A 13433-nucleotide genomic window follows, 5' to 3' on the forward strand; every position below is an offset into this window, starting at 1 on the left:
TACAAGCATGAATGTGATGCAAAAAAACGCTTAGCCTAGTAAACCGTAGTCTGTTCTCAAATAGACTGGTATTATAACTGACGTAGATCGATATATATTGTGACCCAACCTCTATACTTCAGGGGTTACTATCATTGACGTAATATCCATCCCTGGACTACCTTAAAGTAAAACTGAAGGTATTAAAAAATAAAAAAATAAAAAACGGACCAAATATGCATGCAGAGCTTGAGAGCGATGCCTAACTTCAAAACAACACGGTAAACCACAGTGTGCCTTTATTCGATTCTTTTGAGGTACATTAACTGACGAGATTACTCGCGTTATCCTTAGTTATGGCATATTCCTGGGTTGGATATAACGACAGTGCTAGTAACCCCAGGAGTATCGAGGGTGTCGGAACCATAATGTTTGCCCTCGTGAAACATTTTTGACATCAAAACACGTATGTTATTACGATTAAGTCTTGGATTTTGAAAATAAATCAACGTTTATTCTCAACATTTATTACAATAACATTTTAAACGCTGTCTCGAGATAAAATTATATATATATACAGCACGTACTTACAAATATAACTCAATACCATATCAACGAAAAACGATGAAACAAAACAAAAAGACAATAGTTTTTGGCATCCTAAACCGTATTGACAGTTTCGAAACCCAATAATAATGTTCTCTCAACCACCGGAGGAGTGAAGACACCTGACACTAACGGTCGCTCTCCTTGAAATCCGTAGAGACCACAAGAGCACAGAGCTTCTCATCAGAAAACTGCCCTTCCAGCGCCTCCATATAATAGTTCTCAGAGTTGATCTTTTATGGATAAAGCCTATACTTAGATTATGAGACATTCTATCAACGTACTGGCCGAACGTTTTATCACATATTAAAACTGGTCATTCACAAGGATTGGAAAACACTTAGCCTTAGTATTCGCATATATTAATGTCAATGTGAGTATATCCGTGAGTTTAATTTCGCGATTGGCATGACTGTGTAAACATTTCGCGATTTGCATGACTGTGTAAACATTTCGCGATTGGCATGACTGTGTAAACATTTCGCGATTTACATGACTGTGTAAACATTTCGCGATTTACATGACTGTGTTAACATTTCGCGATTGGCATGACTGTGTAAACATTTCGCGATTGACATGACTGTGTAAACATTTCGCGATTTCATGACTGTGTAAACATTTCGCGATTTGCATGACTGTGTAAACATTTCGCGATTTACATGACTGTGTAAACATTTCGCGATTGGCATGACTGTGTAAACATTTCGCGATTGGCATGACTGTGTAAACATTTCGCGATTTGCATGACTGTGTAAACATTTCGCGATTTGCATGACTGTGTAAACATTTCGCGATTTGCATGACTGTGTAAACATTTCGCGATTTGCATGACTGTGTAAACATTTCGCGATTGTGCATGACTGTGTGTAAACATTTCGCGATTTGCATGACTGTGTAAACATTTCGCGATTGGCATGACTGTGTAAACATTTCGCGATTTACATGACTGTGTAAACATTTCGCGATTGGCATGACTGTGTTAACATTTCGCGATTTACATGACTGTGTAAACATTTCGCGATTTGCATGACTGTGTAAACATTTCCCGATTTGCATGACTGTTTAAACATTTCGCGATTGGCATGACTTGGTTTAACATTTCGCGTTGTTACAATTTTCGCGAAAAATATACCTGTATTTTTTTGGCTTCATATAAACAAGAACAAACATTGCGCGCATTTGCGTGATTATGTATAAATTTCCCCATCACGTATATTTCCACGTTTAGCTTTCATTTCTATCTTTAGCAATATGCAATCTTCACACAATATCCAAGCACAGGTTTACGACACGCAAATTTAAAAAAAAAAACCCAGTATTTTTAGTTTTTTTTTTGTTTTTTTTTTTTTGCGCGTCGTAAACCTGTAATCCAAGCGTGCACAAGAAATTTCGCAATTTAACACTAACTATATATACTGATTATATTCAGACAGCCACCCGTACATGGATAAGAAATAACTTAAAATTGAACATTGATTAAAGGAATTTCGATTGTTCGTGGCCTATATCTTATGACCGACCTCATTTGTTCGTGTCATTCAGTAACTACATTATGCCATGCGTTAAACATCCATGTACATATGCACGAGAAAAAATGACGATAAATCACAGTTGTGAAAACGATAAATGTTTGTTTAAAAACTCCATATTTTTCGGCTTTCGTTAATGAAGATCATTGACTTCGGATAATCTTCAAATCGATGTCTTTTTCTTTGTTGTTTTCATCAGAATCATTGTATCTGTCCTGTCGCGTCGCTATAAAGAATGCAATCATATTTAGGATGAGTGAGCATGCGCGACAACTGACGTCAACGGCGATCAGTCGGTAACGCATGTTTACAATGTCATAAAGGCCGCACGCGCCTCTCACACCACACGTGGATTTCCATATAAGGCAAGTACTGTCGTAAACCTTCCCGAAAGCAATGGGAGTAGGAATAAAAACTGAAATAGACAAAATGATTGAGGTTATTCGTGGCAGCTTTATTTTATAATAAAAGATTAGGATATACACTGATCTTAACATTAAAACAAACAAGTCTATATGAATAGTACTATAACCTTTTAAAGATTTAATTTCTTCATTCTGTTTTTGCCTCTAATAGTCAAGCATGAACATATCTGTTTTTAAGATGTATGGCGCATATCGGCCCGTTTCGACCTAAAGGTGACCGTTTTCAAAATCCAAGCATAAATATAAAAATATTTCGTTTCTGAATGCATGCACCTAGCTTCTGATACATAAATGATGATTTTTTTTTTTTTGGGGGGGGGGGGGGATTTTTGGGGGGGGGATGTGTTGATTACATATGCACACAAGTACACTAGACAATTCATTAAATGACCATAAAGTTGCATCATCATCCGATTTGCGACTTTCAGTGGGGGTTTCCCATCTTTCTCACTTTTTGTACAGAGCTCATCAGAGGAGCAACTTTCGCTATGGTTCATTTTATTTTCCGAAAAAGTGGTCTTTCAAAGGACATTTTAAAACTTACCAATTAAAGCAACCGCTGCCGACAGAATACCTAACGCCAGGGCTCGGCTTTCTTCTGGCACCGATCTGAAACAATGTCGACAGAGTTGTGAGGTTAAACTATACATTTTTATTTGTGGTCTAGAGCCATGTGGCCCACTTAGTTATGAATCTAGTAATTTGTTTAAAGATGCTCAACCGCTGACAAATGGTATTTTTTCACTTTAAAAAACAGGAGCAGACGATTAAGTATTTTTCTTCAGTGACAAATGTTACTTACTTTTCACCATTACCACCATTGAAAAGTTTGAGCTTCTAATTTTACTTCAAGTTAAAACTATAAAAAAAATAATTAGTTGCATCCCGAAAATAAATCCACGGCACCATATCCGATATGGTACGAAGCACTGATTGCTCATGCACAAAAGGCAAAATACATTATTTTGTAATATTTTTTGTATTAATTAGACATATACATACACGATTGAACACTAATTATTGTTCAAATGATGAATGGAGCATCATTAAATGCTTGTTACACATGTTGCTGTTGAGAATAGACTTTGTACCTAATTCCATCGCATGACAACAAAATATGTTTGAACTAAATACAACTTTATTTTTTGCTTTCTTACATCCATACGAAAGGATCGATAGCAACACAGTAGATTAAAACAACAACTTCGACATTTATGAAGTCAGCTTTCCCCAGTTCAAAGGACTTTTTAAAGATAAAGAGGCCTAAATCCTGTAGAAGGTGTAGATCATGAGAGCACATGAGTCGTATCAAATTTTCAAAATCTGTTAGATGATGGTTAATTACATCGTATTAAAGACCTCTTGCTTACCTTAGAAATACGAGGTATATTGGCATAATCGACATAGTGGCAACTAGCGTGGATACCATGGAAGCGGCGACATATGGAATAAGGAAGACACATCCGGTGTCACAGATCCCGGGCCGTGCTGTCTGGTCACCTGACACGTACTGACAGTCACTATAGATCTGTAAATACAATGGACATATAATTCAAAATCTATTCTGCTGGTCAAGAACTTCTCCCTTTGCGTGAAGTATATTTGAATTGAGTTTCTTTGTAATAATGTTACTGTTATCCTTTTTTTATATAGTGAAATGTTGCTGACACATATTGTCAAATACCACACCCTATCACATCATACTGACAGACAACAGACGAAATGGGCTAGTTGTTCAACTACATAAAAACTATGTGCATTTGTGTTTTACGCAAACGAAAAAAATACAAATTCATTGGCAGAACTCTTGAAAGCCTTAAGTTTACAAGTGAACGCTCTAACTTAAAGCCAGACATTTAGTGAGTGTACATAAAGGACGGTAGGCGATGGAAAATGAAAAAAAGCTTCCTTTAAAAGAGATCATTTAATGAATGCTTGCTTAGTAGGATAAATGAACGTCATATTGGCGTCCAGTGTCATATAAGGACGACCACTAATGTATGCGATGTGTAGCGTGTGTGAAGTGCGTGCCTTTGTTGGGAGACTGCGGTATGATCGTGTTGTGACTCAGCGTGTATGGAGTGCGTGCCTTTATTGGGAGACTGTGGTATGATCGTGTTGTGACTCAGCGTGTATGAAGTGCGTGCCTTTGTTGGGGGACTGCAGTATGATCGTGTTGTGACTCAGCGTGTATGAAGTGCGTGCCTTTGTTGGGAGACTGCGGTATGATCGTGTTGTGACTCAGCGTGTATGAAGTGCGTGCCTTTGTTGGGAGACTGCAGTATGATCGTGTTGTGACTCAGCGTGTATGAAGTGTGTGCCTTTGTTGAGAGACTGCGGTATGATCGTGTTGTGACTCAGCGTGTATGAAGTGCGTGCCTTTGTTGGGAGACTGCGGTATGATCGTGTTGTGACTCAGCGTGTATGAAGTGCGTGCCTTTGTTGGGAGACTGCGGTATCTTAGTGTTGTGACTCAGCGTGTATGAAGTGCGTGCCTTTGTTGGGGGACTGCAGTATCTTAGTGTTGTGACTCATCGTGCGTGAAGTACGTGCCTTTGTTGGGGGACTGCAGTATCTTAGTGTTGTGACTCAGCGTGCGTGAAGTACGTGCCTTTGTTATGAGACTGCGGTATGATCGTGTTGTAACTCAGCGTGTATGAAGTGCGTGCCTTTGTTGGGAGACTGCGGTATGATCGTGTTGTAACTCAGCGTGTATGAAGTGCGTGCCTTTGTTGGGAGACTGCGGTATGATCGTGTTGTGACTCAGCGTGTATGAAGTGCGTGCCTTTGTTGGGAGACTGCGGTATGATCGTGTTGTGACTCAGCGTGTATGAAGTGCGTGCCTTTGTTGGGAGACTGCGGTATGATCGTGTTGTGACTCAGCGTGTATGAAGTGCGTGCCTTTGTTGGGAGACTGCGGTATGATCGTGTTGTGACTCAGCGTGTATGAAGTGCGTGCCTTTGTTGGGAGACTGCGGTATGATCGTGTTGTGACTCTTTGTGATAGCGGATCTCCATTTGTAGTACTATTTCACTGAAGCATGCTGCCGGAGACACGGAACAGGCATACAGAAGCTCTAAGTTCTTATCTGCATGCTCATTCGTTACAATACATTTGACATGCAGATTTTTAAACTACAGAACTTACGTTTCCAGTGACATTCCTACAGCCGGCATGACATGGTGTACTGAACGTCCATCCGTCCGACCCACACACAGCCTGGTACGGTACATCGTCACAGTTACATGTCTGGACGGACGTCGGCCTGCAACACAAACGCCTGGAACATTATATACTGGCAACGAGAAAATTTTTCCGTCATTAACTAAGCTAAAGAAATTAAATAAAACTTTTTCAATGTCCTGAATCAAACAGATGACGGGAATCTATACAGATCCGCCACGTCAACATCTTCAGGATCATAAAGTATATCATATAAAGATGTTACACCACCACGAATGGTATTTTTTATCTATTTAAAACAGAAGCATATGGATAATTGTGTTTCTTCAGTTACAAAAGTTACTTACTTTACACTATTAACAACATTGAAAAGTTTGAGCTTCTTATTTTACTTCAATATGAAAGTACTAAAAATAATTAATTGCATCCTAAAGATATCCATGGCACTATGCCATATATGGATTGAGATCCTGATTGCACAGACAACAGATCGAAAACAAAATATTTTATACACTTTTGTATTAATTAGACATATACACGAATTAACATCAATTATTGTCCAAATGATAAACATTATTTGTGCTCATTTGGCAGTGGAGCATCTTTAATAATTAAGTAAGGAAGAACATCGTCATACTTACAGCATATTATCCTTAACTCCAGACCCCCCGATTGGCGGATTTTCACAACCAAAAATGAATTCGAGGCTAGACAGTGCTGTTGTCAAGAGGCTCAAGATGATGACCATTTTCAGACACGCCCGTCTATCCATGCGCATGCGTGAAGTGATGTACCCACCAAGACATATACCGACTATACCTGTGCCTAGCTTTTCAACTCCTGAAAGTAAAGAACACACAAGTGGCTATCCATTGTCATTACAGGAATTCCATGTCGAACAGATTTTCACAATGCCAGACTGCAGTTGGACATTTACGGTAAACCCATAACTTGATCGTTTTTCGTTTCCTGCCTCTATTCGAAATAAAAAAAGTGAAATATCCTTAAAGTAATAATAACATAAGAACATTGATTTCGACGGCCTATTGAATTCTATAACAATAAAAGTATTGAAGAAAACGATGACAAATTACAGGCATCATATATGTTGCTACATGTATTGAAGATGATCAAAATTAACCGGTTTGATTAACATAAAAAATGATAACGAAAGCGAACAACGATCTTAACCTCCAACAAAATGGCACTTTAAAAAGATATTTATGTTTATAAAAATGTATAAATTCTTACTTTGTTCTACGTATACCTACCTAGAATCATATTTGCTTTCCATGTAGGGATGTTGAACTGGTTCTCCAGATATTTCGGTCCAAACGTTGTGTTTCCCATGGCCCCAAACATCAGACACAAAATGGCAACCAGGCAAATGTCAAATACAGCACATCGGAATACCTTATATAAACCCCGTGGTAGGGCTGCAAGTAAAACAAAATCTGGTGCATATTTCCGGATTTAAAGATATATTGATTGGCTTGAGAGGGAGATAGTTTCATTGGTGAATACACCATGATCACCGTAAGGAATGTAGTATCTAGTTCATGCATATATACCGGAATCCTAAAACGCTTTAGTAAGTAAATTGCTTGATGATCAGTTCTGTTACAAACACAGACATCTAGATTTCTAGTTGATTTGTTGATACAAGAATCGCCTGATCATTTTTTTGTATTCACTAATGGTCCTCTTATAGATACACCAATTTCATCATTATGGACACTTTTCAACGAAATATCTAAGACATAGCGAATAGACCTATTACATTATGTTGCAAAAGGTACAATTGAAACAATTTACTATAACGTAAGTTTTATAAATGTACTAATTTGGTAAAGTAATAAGAGCGCAGCTCAGCCGGAGGCCGCGTAGAGCGAAGCTCTACTAACCATAACATTAAATACATTCCAGTACCCCTTGGACTTTGAAATCGTGTGTCCCGCGGGAAAAGTCTTGCGCCTCCATGCAGGCAGCCATGTTTTAATTCTCGTTATCAGCACGACGAGATTTTTCTAAAGACAAAATGTATCACCAGGATACACTTTGAAATTACTGTAAGTAGTTTTAGATAACTACACAAAGCATACGAACGATATAATAAATGTACTTGTCAAATAATATACTGTCTGTGTGTTGTCAAGCGCACCGTCAGCCGTGACGTCAGGAAGCTTGGTGCCAAAGATGACGGCACATATTCCCGCGCTTTTTTGATACATGGCATGTTGCCAAGTTTTCCGCCTTACAGAGAAACAAGAGCGAAAGGAAATTGAACTATTCCAATTGAATGTGCCTTCTGGCCTGTATATGACGACTGTCAATATATTGCTAGACACAAAACATCAATCTATAGTATTGAAGAATAGCATTTAATAAAAATCAATGATCGGACTACAAGTTTAAACAGTTTCAATCTCGTTCTGAGGTTACAATCCTAACTATATTTACATTTTACCATGTAGCTGCGCTCTTATGAGGCTTTGCCTTTAAATTCATATTAAGAGCGTAGCTCTCTACGTAGAGCGAAGGTCTACTAACCACACGTGTGTAGCATATAGATTCAAATACATTCCAGTACCCCTTGGACTTTGAAATTGTGTCCCGCGGGAAAAGTCTCGCGCCTCCATGTAGGCAGCCATGTTTTAATTCTCGTTATCAGCACGACGAGATTTTAAATTTTCTCTGTAGGCAAAACGTATCACCAGGATACACTTTGAAATTACTTTAAGTAGTTTTAGATAACTACACAAGGACAAGAACGACACGATAAATGTACTGGTCAAAATGATATACTGTCTGTGTGTTGTCAAGCGCACGGCACCGTCAGCCGTGACGTCAGGAAGTTTGGTGCTAAAGATGACGCCACATATTCCCGCGCATTTTTGATACATGACATGGAGAAAAACAAGATCGAAAAAATTGAAATAATCCAGTTGAATATTTCTTTCTGATCTGTATATGACGACTGCTAGACACAAATATTGAAGAATATCATTTATTTAAAAAAAAATGATCGTTTAAAACAGTTTTAATCTCATTCTGAGATTATTATCCTAACTATATTTACATTTTTTATATGTAGCTGCGCTCTCTGAGGCTTTGCCTTAAATTCATATTATGATAATGGTTTCGTTGTAAAACGATGGAATGAATGTCTGGCACCTACGTGTACAAAGACCATAGATTTACTAAAAATAGTTAAATATTTATATTTACATTATTTACTCATTTGGATGTATTTGCTGTAACGTTGTTGAGATTAGACCAAGGTAATGGATTATCAACAGTATTTAATCCACATTTTTTATGGTGATCAATAGAGACGCCGTACTGTTTTTTGATGTCACGTCACTTACATTACCACTTCATTTTGCCTCGATAAGTTTATATCGTAATTGTGAAAAAGTAAATGCAAATATTCGTTTTTATACTCACATTTCAACTTGTCAAAGAATGACTCTTCTTTGCTATTTTCAGTCTCTTTCTGTCCTTTCCCATTGGCGTTTGCAGACGAGGCTAAGTGTCGCGGGAAAGTGGCCAATGGCAGTGCTGCAAGCAACGATAAAGCTCCAAACACTAGAAACCCGATCCACCAAGCTCCTATCCATCGGGAGTCCTCGGGCGTCATTGTTGTAGCTGTATAATTCGACATGACATTAATTTTCTTACCGCTTAAATGTGTTGTTAATACTTTGATAAATGGTGCTGCATCCTCGGTATTTCAGGGGTTACTACCACCGTCGTTATATCCACTCATGAAATATGCTATAGCCATACTGAAGGCTGTGTGTGCGACAACAGACGAGACAAATAGTTTGATGTACATTATAAGAATTGAATAACGGTATACTGTGCTTGGCTGTGTGACTTTAATGTCGGGAGTCCCTGTCTCTAAATCTCCAAAGGCAGTCTCTTCAGACCTGTCACTTATCTATTTGTTTTCTCCTGAACTGCTATAACATAGTTAATGGGTGGGTATAACAATAAGTAATTGTAACCCCTGAACTATCCAGGATAGAAGTCGTATTTCACATATAAATGTGTAATAATTTCGAATGAGTGATTCTGTTTTCGTTGGTACCAAAAGAAAATAAACTTACGTTGCAGATCCACTGGTATTTTACCAAACATTCCTCCCAGTATCAGAGCAATGAATGGCCCCATCATCCCCATGGCAGTCGTCACACCTACAAAAGTATTCATAAAATACGTCACGGAGGCGTGTCAAAATTCATCTTGAATGAAGTACTGATGTAGTTTTATTTTGCGTAGTTGTTATGGATAATCAGTGTACAGGATGCATGTTTCAGTAATGTTAAAAGGCTAGGACATTAACTATCTTGTGATAATGTTTAGTTATAAATTTGAGTAATGTTAAAAGGCTAGAATATTAACTATGTTGTGATAATGTTTAGTTATAAGTTTGAGTAATGTTAAAATGCTCGGATATTAACTATCTTGTGATAATGTTTAGTTATAAGTTTGAGTGTTGAAAGCCTAGGACATTAACTATTTTGTGAAAATGTTTAGTAATAAGTTTGAGTAATGTTGAAAGCCTAGGATATTAATCATCTTGTGATAATATTTAGTTATAAGTTTGAGTAATGTTAAAAGGCTAGGATATTAACTATCTTGTGATAATGTTTAGTTACAAGTTTGAGTAATGTTAAAATGCTCGGATATTAAACTATCTAGTGATATATTTTGTTCGGTTTATTAGGTGAAGCATCCTATTAACAGACAAAGTAATTCAAAGACGTCTTTCTCATATATGCAAAAATGCTGCAATGTGTGGATGTATGTATGTTTTGAGAGAGTGTGACATATTCGTGTTGTGTTCACCCCATCTGTTTACATTATACAGGCAGCGGGCAAACCAGTCCAGTCGTCACACTCCCTTTATGATGTGCGCCAAGCAGGACCAGAAACTACCAATTTTATATACTATGGTGTACCTCGCCCATGGTACAGAACCTAGAGTCTCCCTCACAGAGGCGAACGCTCATCAAATGTTCAAGAAGTGAGAAGGATTTAAGGCATACTAATTATATCGTTTCAAATTGATAGCCGCGTAATAAGGTTAGTATGAAAAGTCATTTCCTCTATCACGTCAAGCTGTTTTTCCAGATTCATCTGTCGGTACTAACAGTTTATACAAGGTGTGGTGTTACAGGTTATTACACCCAGCTGTATAAACTGATATACCAAAGTTATATACAGTACTAACGGATATTTATCACAAGACCAGACTTTCAGGTGATGTATTTTTTCCGTATTATTGATCTCATAGAGATGAAAAACAGTATGGAGTGCTAATGAAATTGAACTTTGGGTTGAATATATCTTGAATATCATATTACCACGAACTCTCCACTATAAGGTTTCGAGTTCGAATCACATCGAGGGAAACTGCGGGGTACTGACTGTAGGTCGATAGTTTTTCTCCGGTTCAATGGTAGCTCGTTATTTTGCTGACTGTCGACTCTCATTTCCGAAGGCCTATTTCTTTGATGCAGCTTCCGACGTCAGATGAAGGCGGAAGGAAAAGTGTAATAATATCAATATTTCTTGTGTAGCGGGATTGGACTGGATCGATCATCGGTGACCAGGTAGCTCAGTCGGTAGAGCACTCGGCTAGTATTCTGAGGGTCCCGGGTTCGAATCCCGGTCTGGCCGCTACATTTTCTCCTCTCCTGTTACAGAATTGGCGCCCAACTAGATAACCCACGGTGGTGGTGTTTGGAAGGGTCTCGTGTGTCTTCGAGGGCGAAGACGTCGAGAAAGGAGGGAGGAGTGTAGCGGGATTGGACTGGGTCGATCATCGGTGACCAGGTAGCTCAGTCGGTAGAGCACTCGGCTAGTATTCTGAGGGTCCCGGGTTCGAATCCCGGTCTGGCCGCTACATTTTCTCCTCTCCTGTTACACTTGCTCTAACAGTGATAACATTGATGTATACTTACAGTTTAGGTATTAATTATCCCATTTATCTAGGAAACCCATAATTTGTGGCCTCATAAAATAGTATTTTAGCGGATTAGATATGATGAATCCCTTCCGTAACATTTTGACCTAGTTTTAAATATGGCGGCTGGTTACTACAAAAAACGGAACGTTAATTCAAGCGGGCAGAATGCAAGTAAAAGTAAAGGCAGATCAAGCGTTTTGGGGACTTTGCAATTCGCTTTTTCTATTTACCGGGCGGATAGCTTTCATCATGAAGTTTTGTCTGGGTCATGAAAGTTTACGTTAGGAGATGTAAATATTTGTTTTTGACGGATTTTACGGCTGATTTTGTCAAAAAAATTGTTGATTAATGAAAAAGAGGTAGGTATTTGACATTGATGACGATTTAAATATGATTTAAACGTTTTATATTGTCACAATCCAAACTTTGAAAATGTTACCCTCAGCATCGGGTAAATGGCCTATCGGAAGTTAGAGGTTAAACACGACGTAATGTTCCAAAAGTGTCTCGTCGTGCTATACCTCTAACATTGTTGGAGTAACATTCACTGCACTGTTAGCACTGCGCAGCATGTTTTGTATTTGAAGCTACATAGATTGCTTTTATGATAAAATTCAAACCATTTAATCTTGTACATGAAAAAAATTTATCAATCTCGCCGATTTTAATCTTACCAATGTCCATTTACTGTTCTATATTTATGCTGCCCTGGCGATGAGAAGAGCTGACTGACGGCTGTTCTGCCCCTGTACATACAATGTACATGTACGATAACTCGATTTCATTTACCGCCAATTTATCCGTACGCGTTAAAATGACGTTCATACAAAACTGAACATCAAATTAGTTGGTAACGTAATATAGCAAACACGCAACGGAGATGTAAATTTATGCCGCCTCAGACAAGAATCTTGTGTTCCTATTAGTTAAAATGACGTCACGTGATATCCAATATATAGTCGTATTAGGTTAGTAGAAATCGTATCAGGTTTGGACGATAGAGTTATCGTTCTTTGTCTCTAACGTCATTAGCAACGCCTCGCCCGATACAAGTTTATTTTAGACCCAATATTTTTCCTTATTAGGTCACTAACAAACTGTATAACTAATAATATTGGCTATGAATGCCAACTTAAATGCGTTCAATGTTTCTTTTAACATTTGATAACAATTTCATGATGAAATTTTAAGAGATTTTGCATCTATCATGAATCAACAACTCGTTATCATTAAGGACGGAACAGCCATTTGAACAGCCATTTTCTGTTATGGCAGTTAATAGGCTGATGGTTGCCAACTGCGCTTGGTAAGGTTACATGTACATAGTGGGACTGCAGTGGCAATGTAGATATAAGTCATTGCACTTACTCTGTATTACATTATGCTGTATTATGTCTCAATTAACGCTGCGTTTGTTGCTAGTGTGTGTGTGGGGGGGGGGGGGGGGGGTGTGTGCCGTACATACATTTGTATGTATGTAGGGACCGTATTTAGGGACCGAGTGTTTAAGATGTCCCGACATATTACCACAAGCCCTCCACCTCTTGGTCGCGAGTTCGAATCCCATGTGGGGCAGTTGCCAGGTACTGACCACTGGTTGATGGTTTTTCCCCGGGTACTCCGGTTTTCCTCCATCAACAGACCTGGCACGTCGTTAATAGGACGTTAAACTAATAAAACCAGTATGTATGTATGTATGTATGTATGTATGTATGTATGTATATTTACACTTG

General features: G+C 38.3%; 1 protein-coding gene across 1 annotated transcript; it reads right to left on the bottom strand.

Annotated features, from left to right (window-relative positions):
- Positions 1–1454: 1454 nt before the first annotated feature.
- Positions 1455–10167, bottom strand: LOC138309151 (solute carrier organic anion transporter family member 4C1-like). Its single transcript, XM_069250304.1, has 8 exons — positions 9836–10167; positions 9171–9371; positions 6995–7159; positions 6365–6563; positions 5688–5805; positions 3910–4067; positions 3084–3148; positions 1455–2529 (listed from the first exon to the last, which is right to left on the bottom strand). Exons 1-8 carry the CDS (start codon positions 9936–9938, stop codon positions 2258–2260), a joined length of 1281 nt encoding a protein of 426 aa, XP_069106405.1. The 5' UTR covers positions 9939–10167; the 3' UTR covers positions 1455–2257.
- Positions 10168–13433: the final 3266 nt, after the last annotated feature.

This window comes from Argopecten irradians, chromosome 15 (assembly GCF_041381155.1).
Source record: "Argopecten irradians isolate NY chromosome 15, Ai_NY, whole genome shotgun sequence".
Taxonomy (NCBI): Eukaryota; Metazoa; Mollusca; class Bivalvia; order Pectinida; family Pectinidae; genus Argopecten; species Argopecten irradians.

Excerpts from the sequence above, each read along its gene's own strand:
- LOC138309151 (XM_069250304.1), bottom strand. The coding sequence starts at position 9,938 with ATGAATACTTTTGTAGGTGTGACGACTGCCATGGGGATGATGGGGCCA. Across the intron at positions 9,372-9,835 it reads AATACCAGTGGATCTGCAAC|CTACAACAATGACGCCCGAG; the intron begins GTAAGTTTATTT and ends CGAATTATACAG. Across the intron at positions 6,564-6,994 it reads GAAAGCAAATATGATTCTAG|GAGTTGAAAAGCTAGGCACA; the intron begins GTAGGTATACGT and ends CTTTACTTTCAG.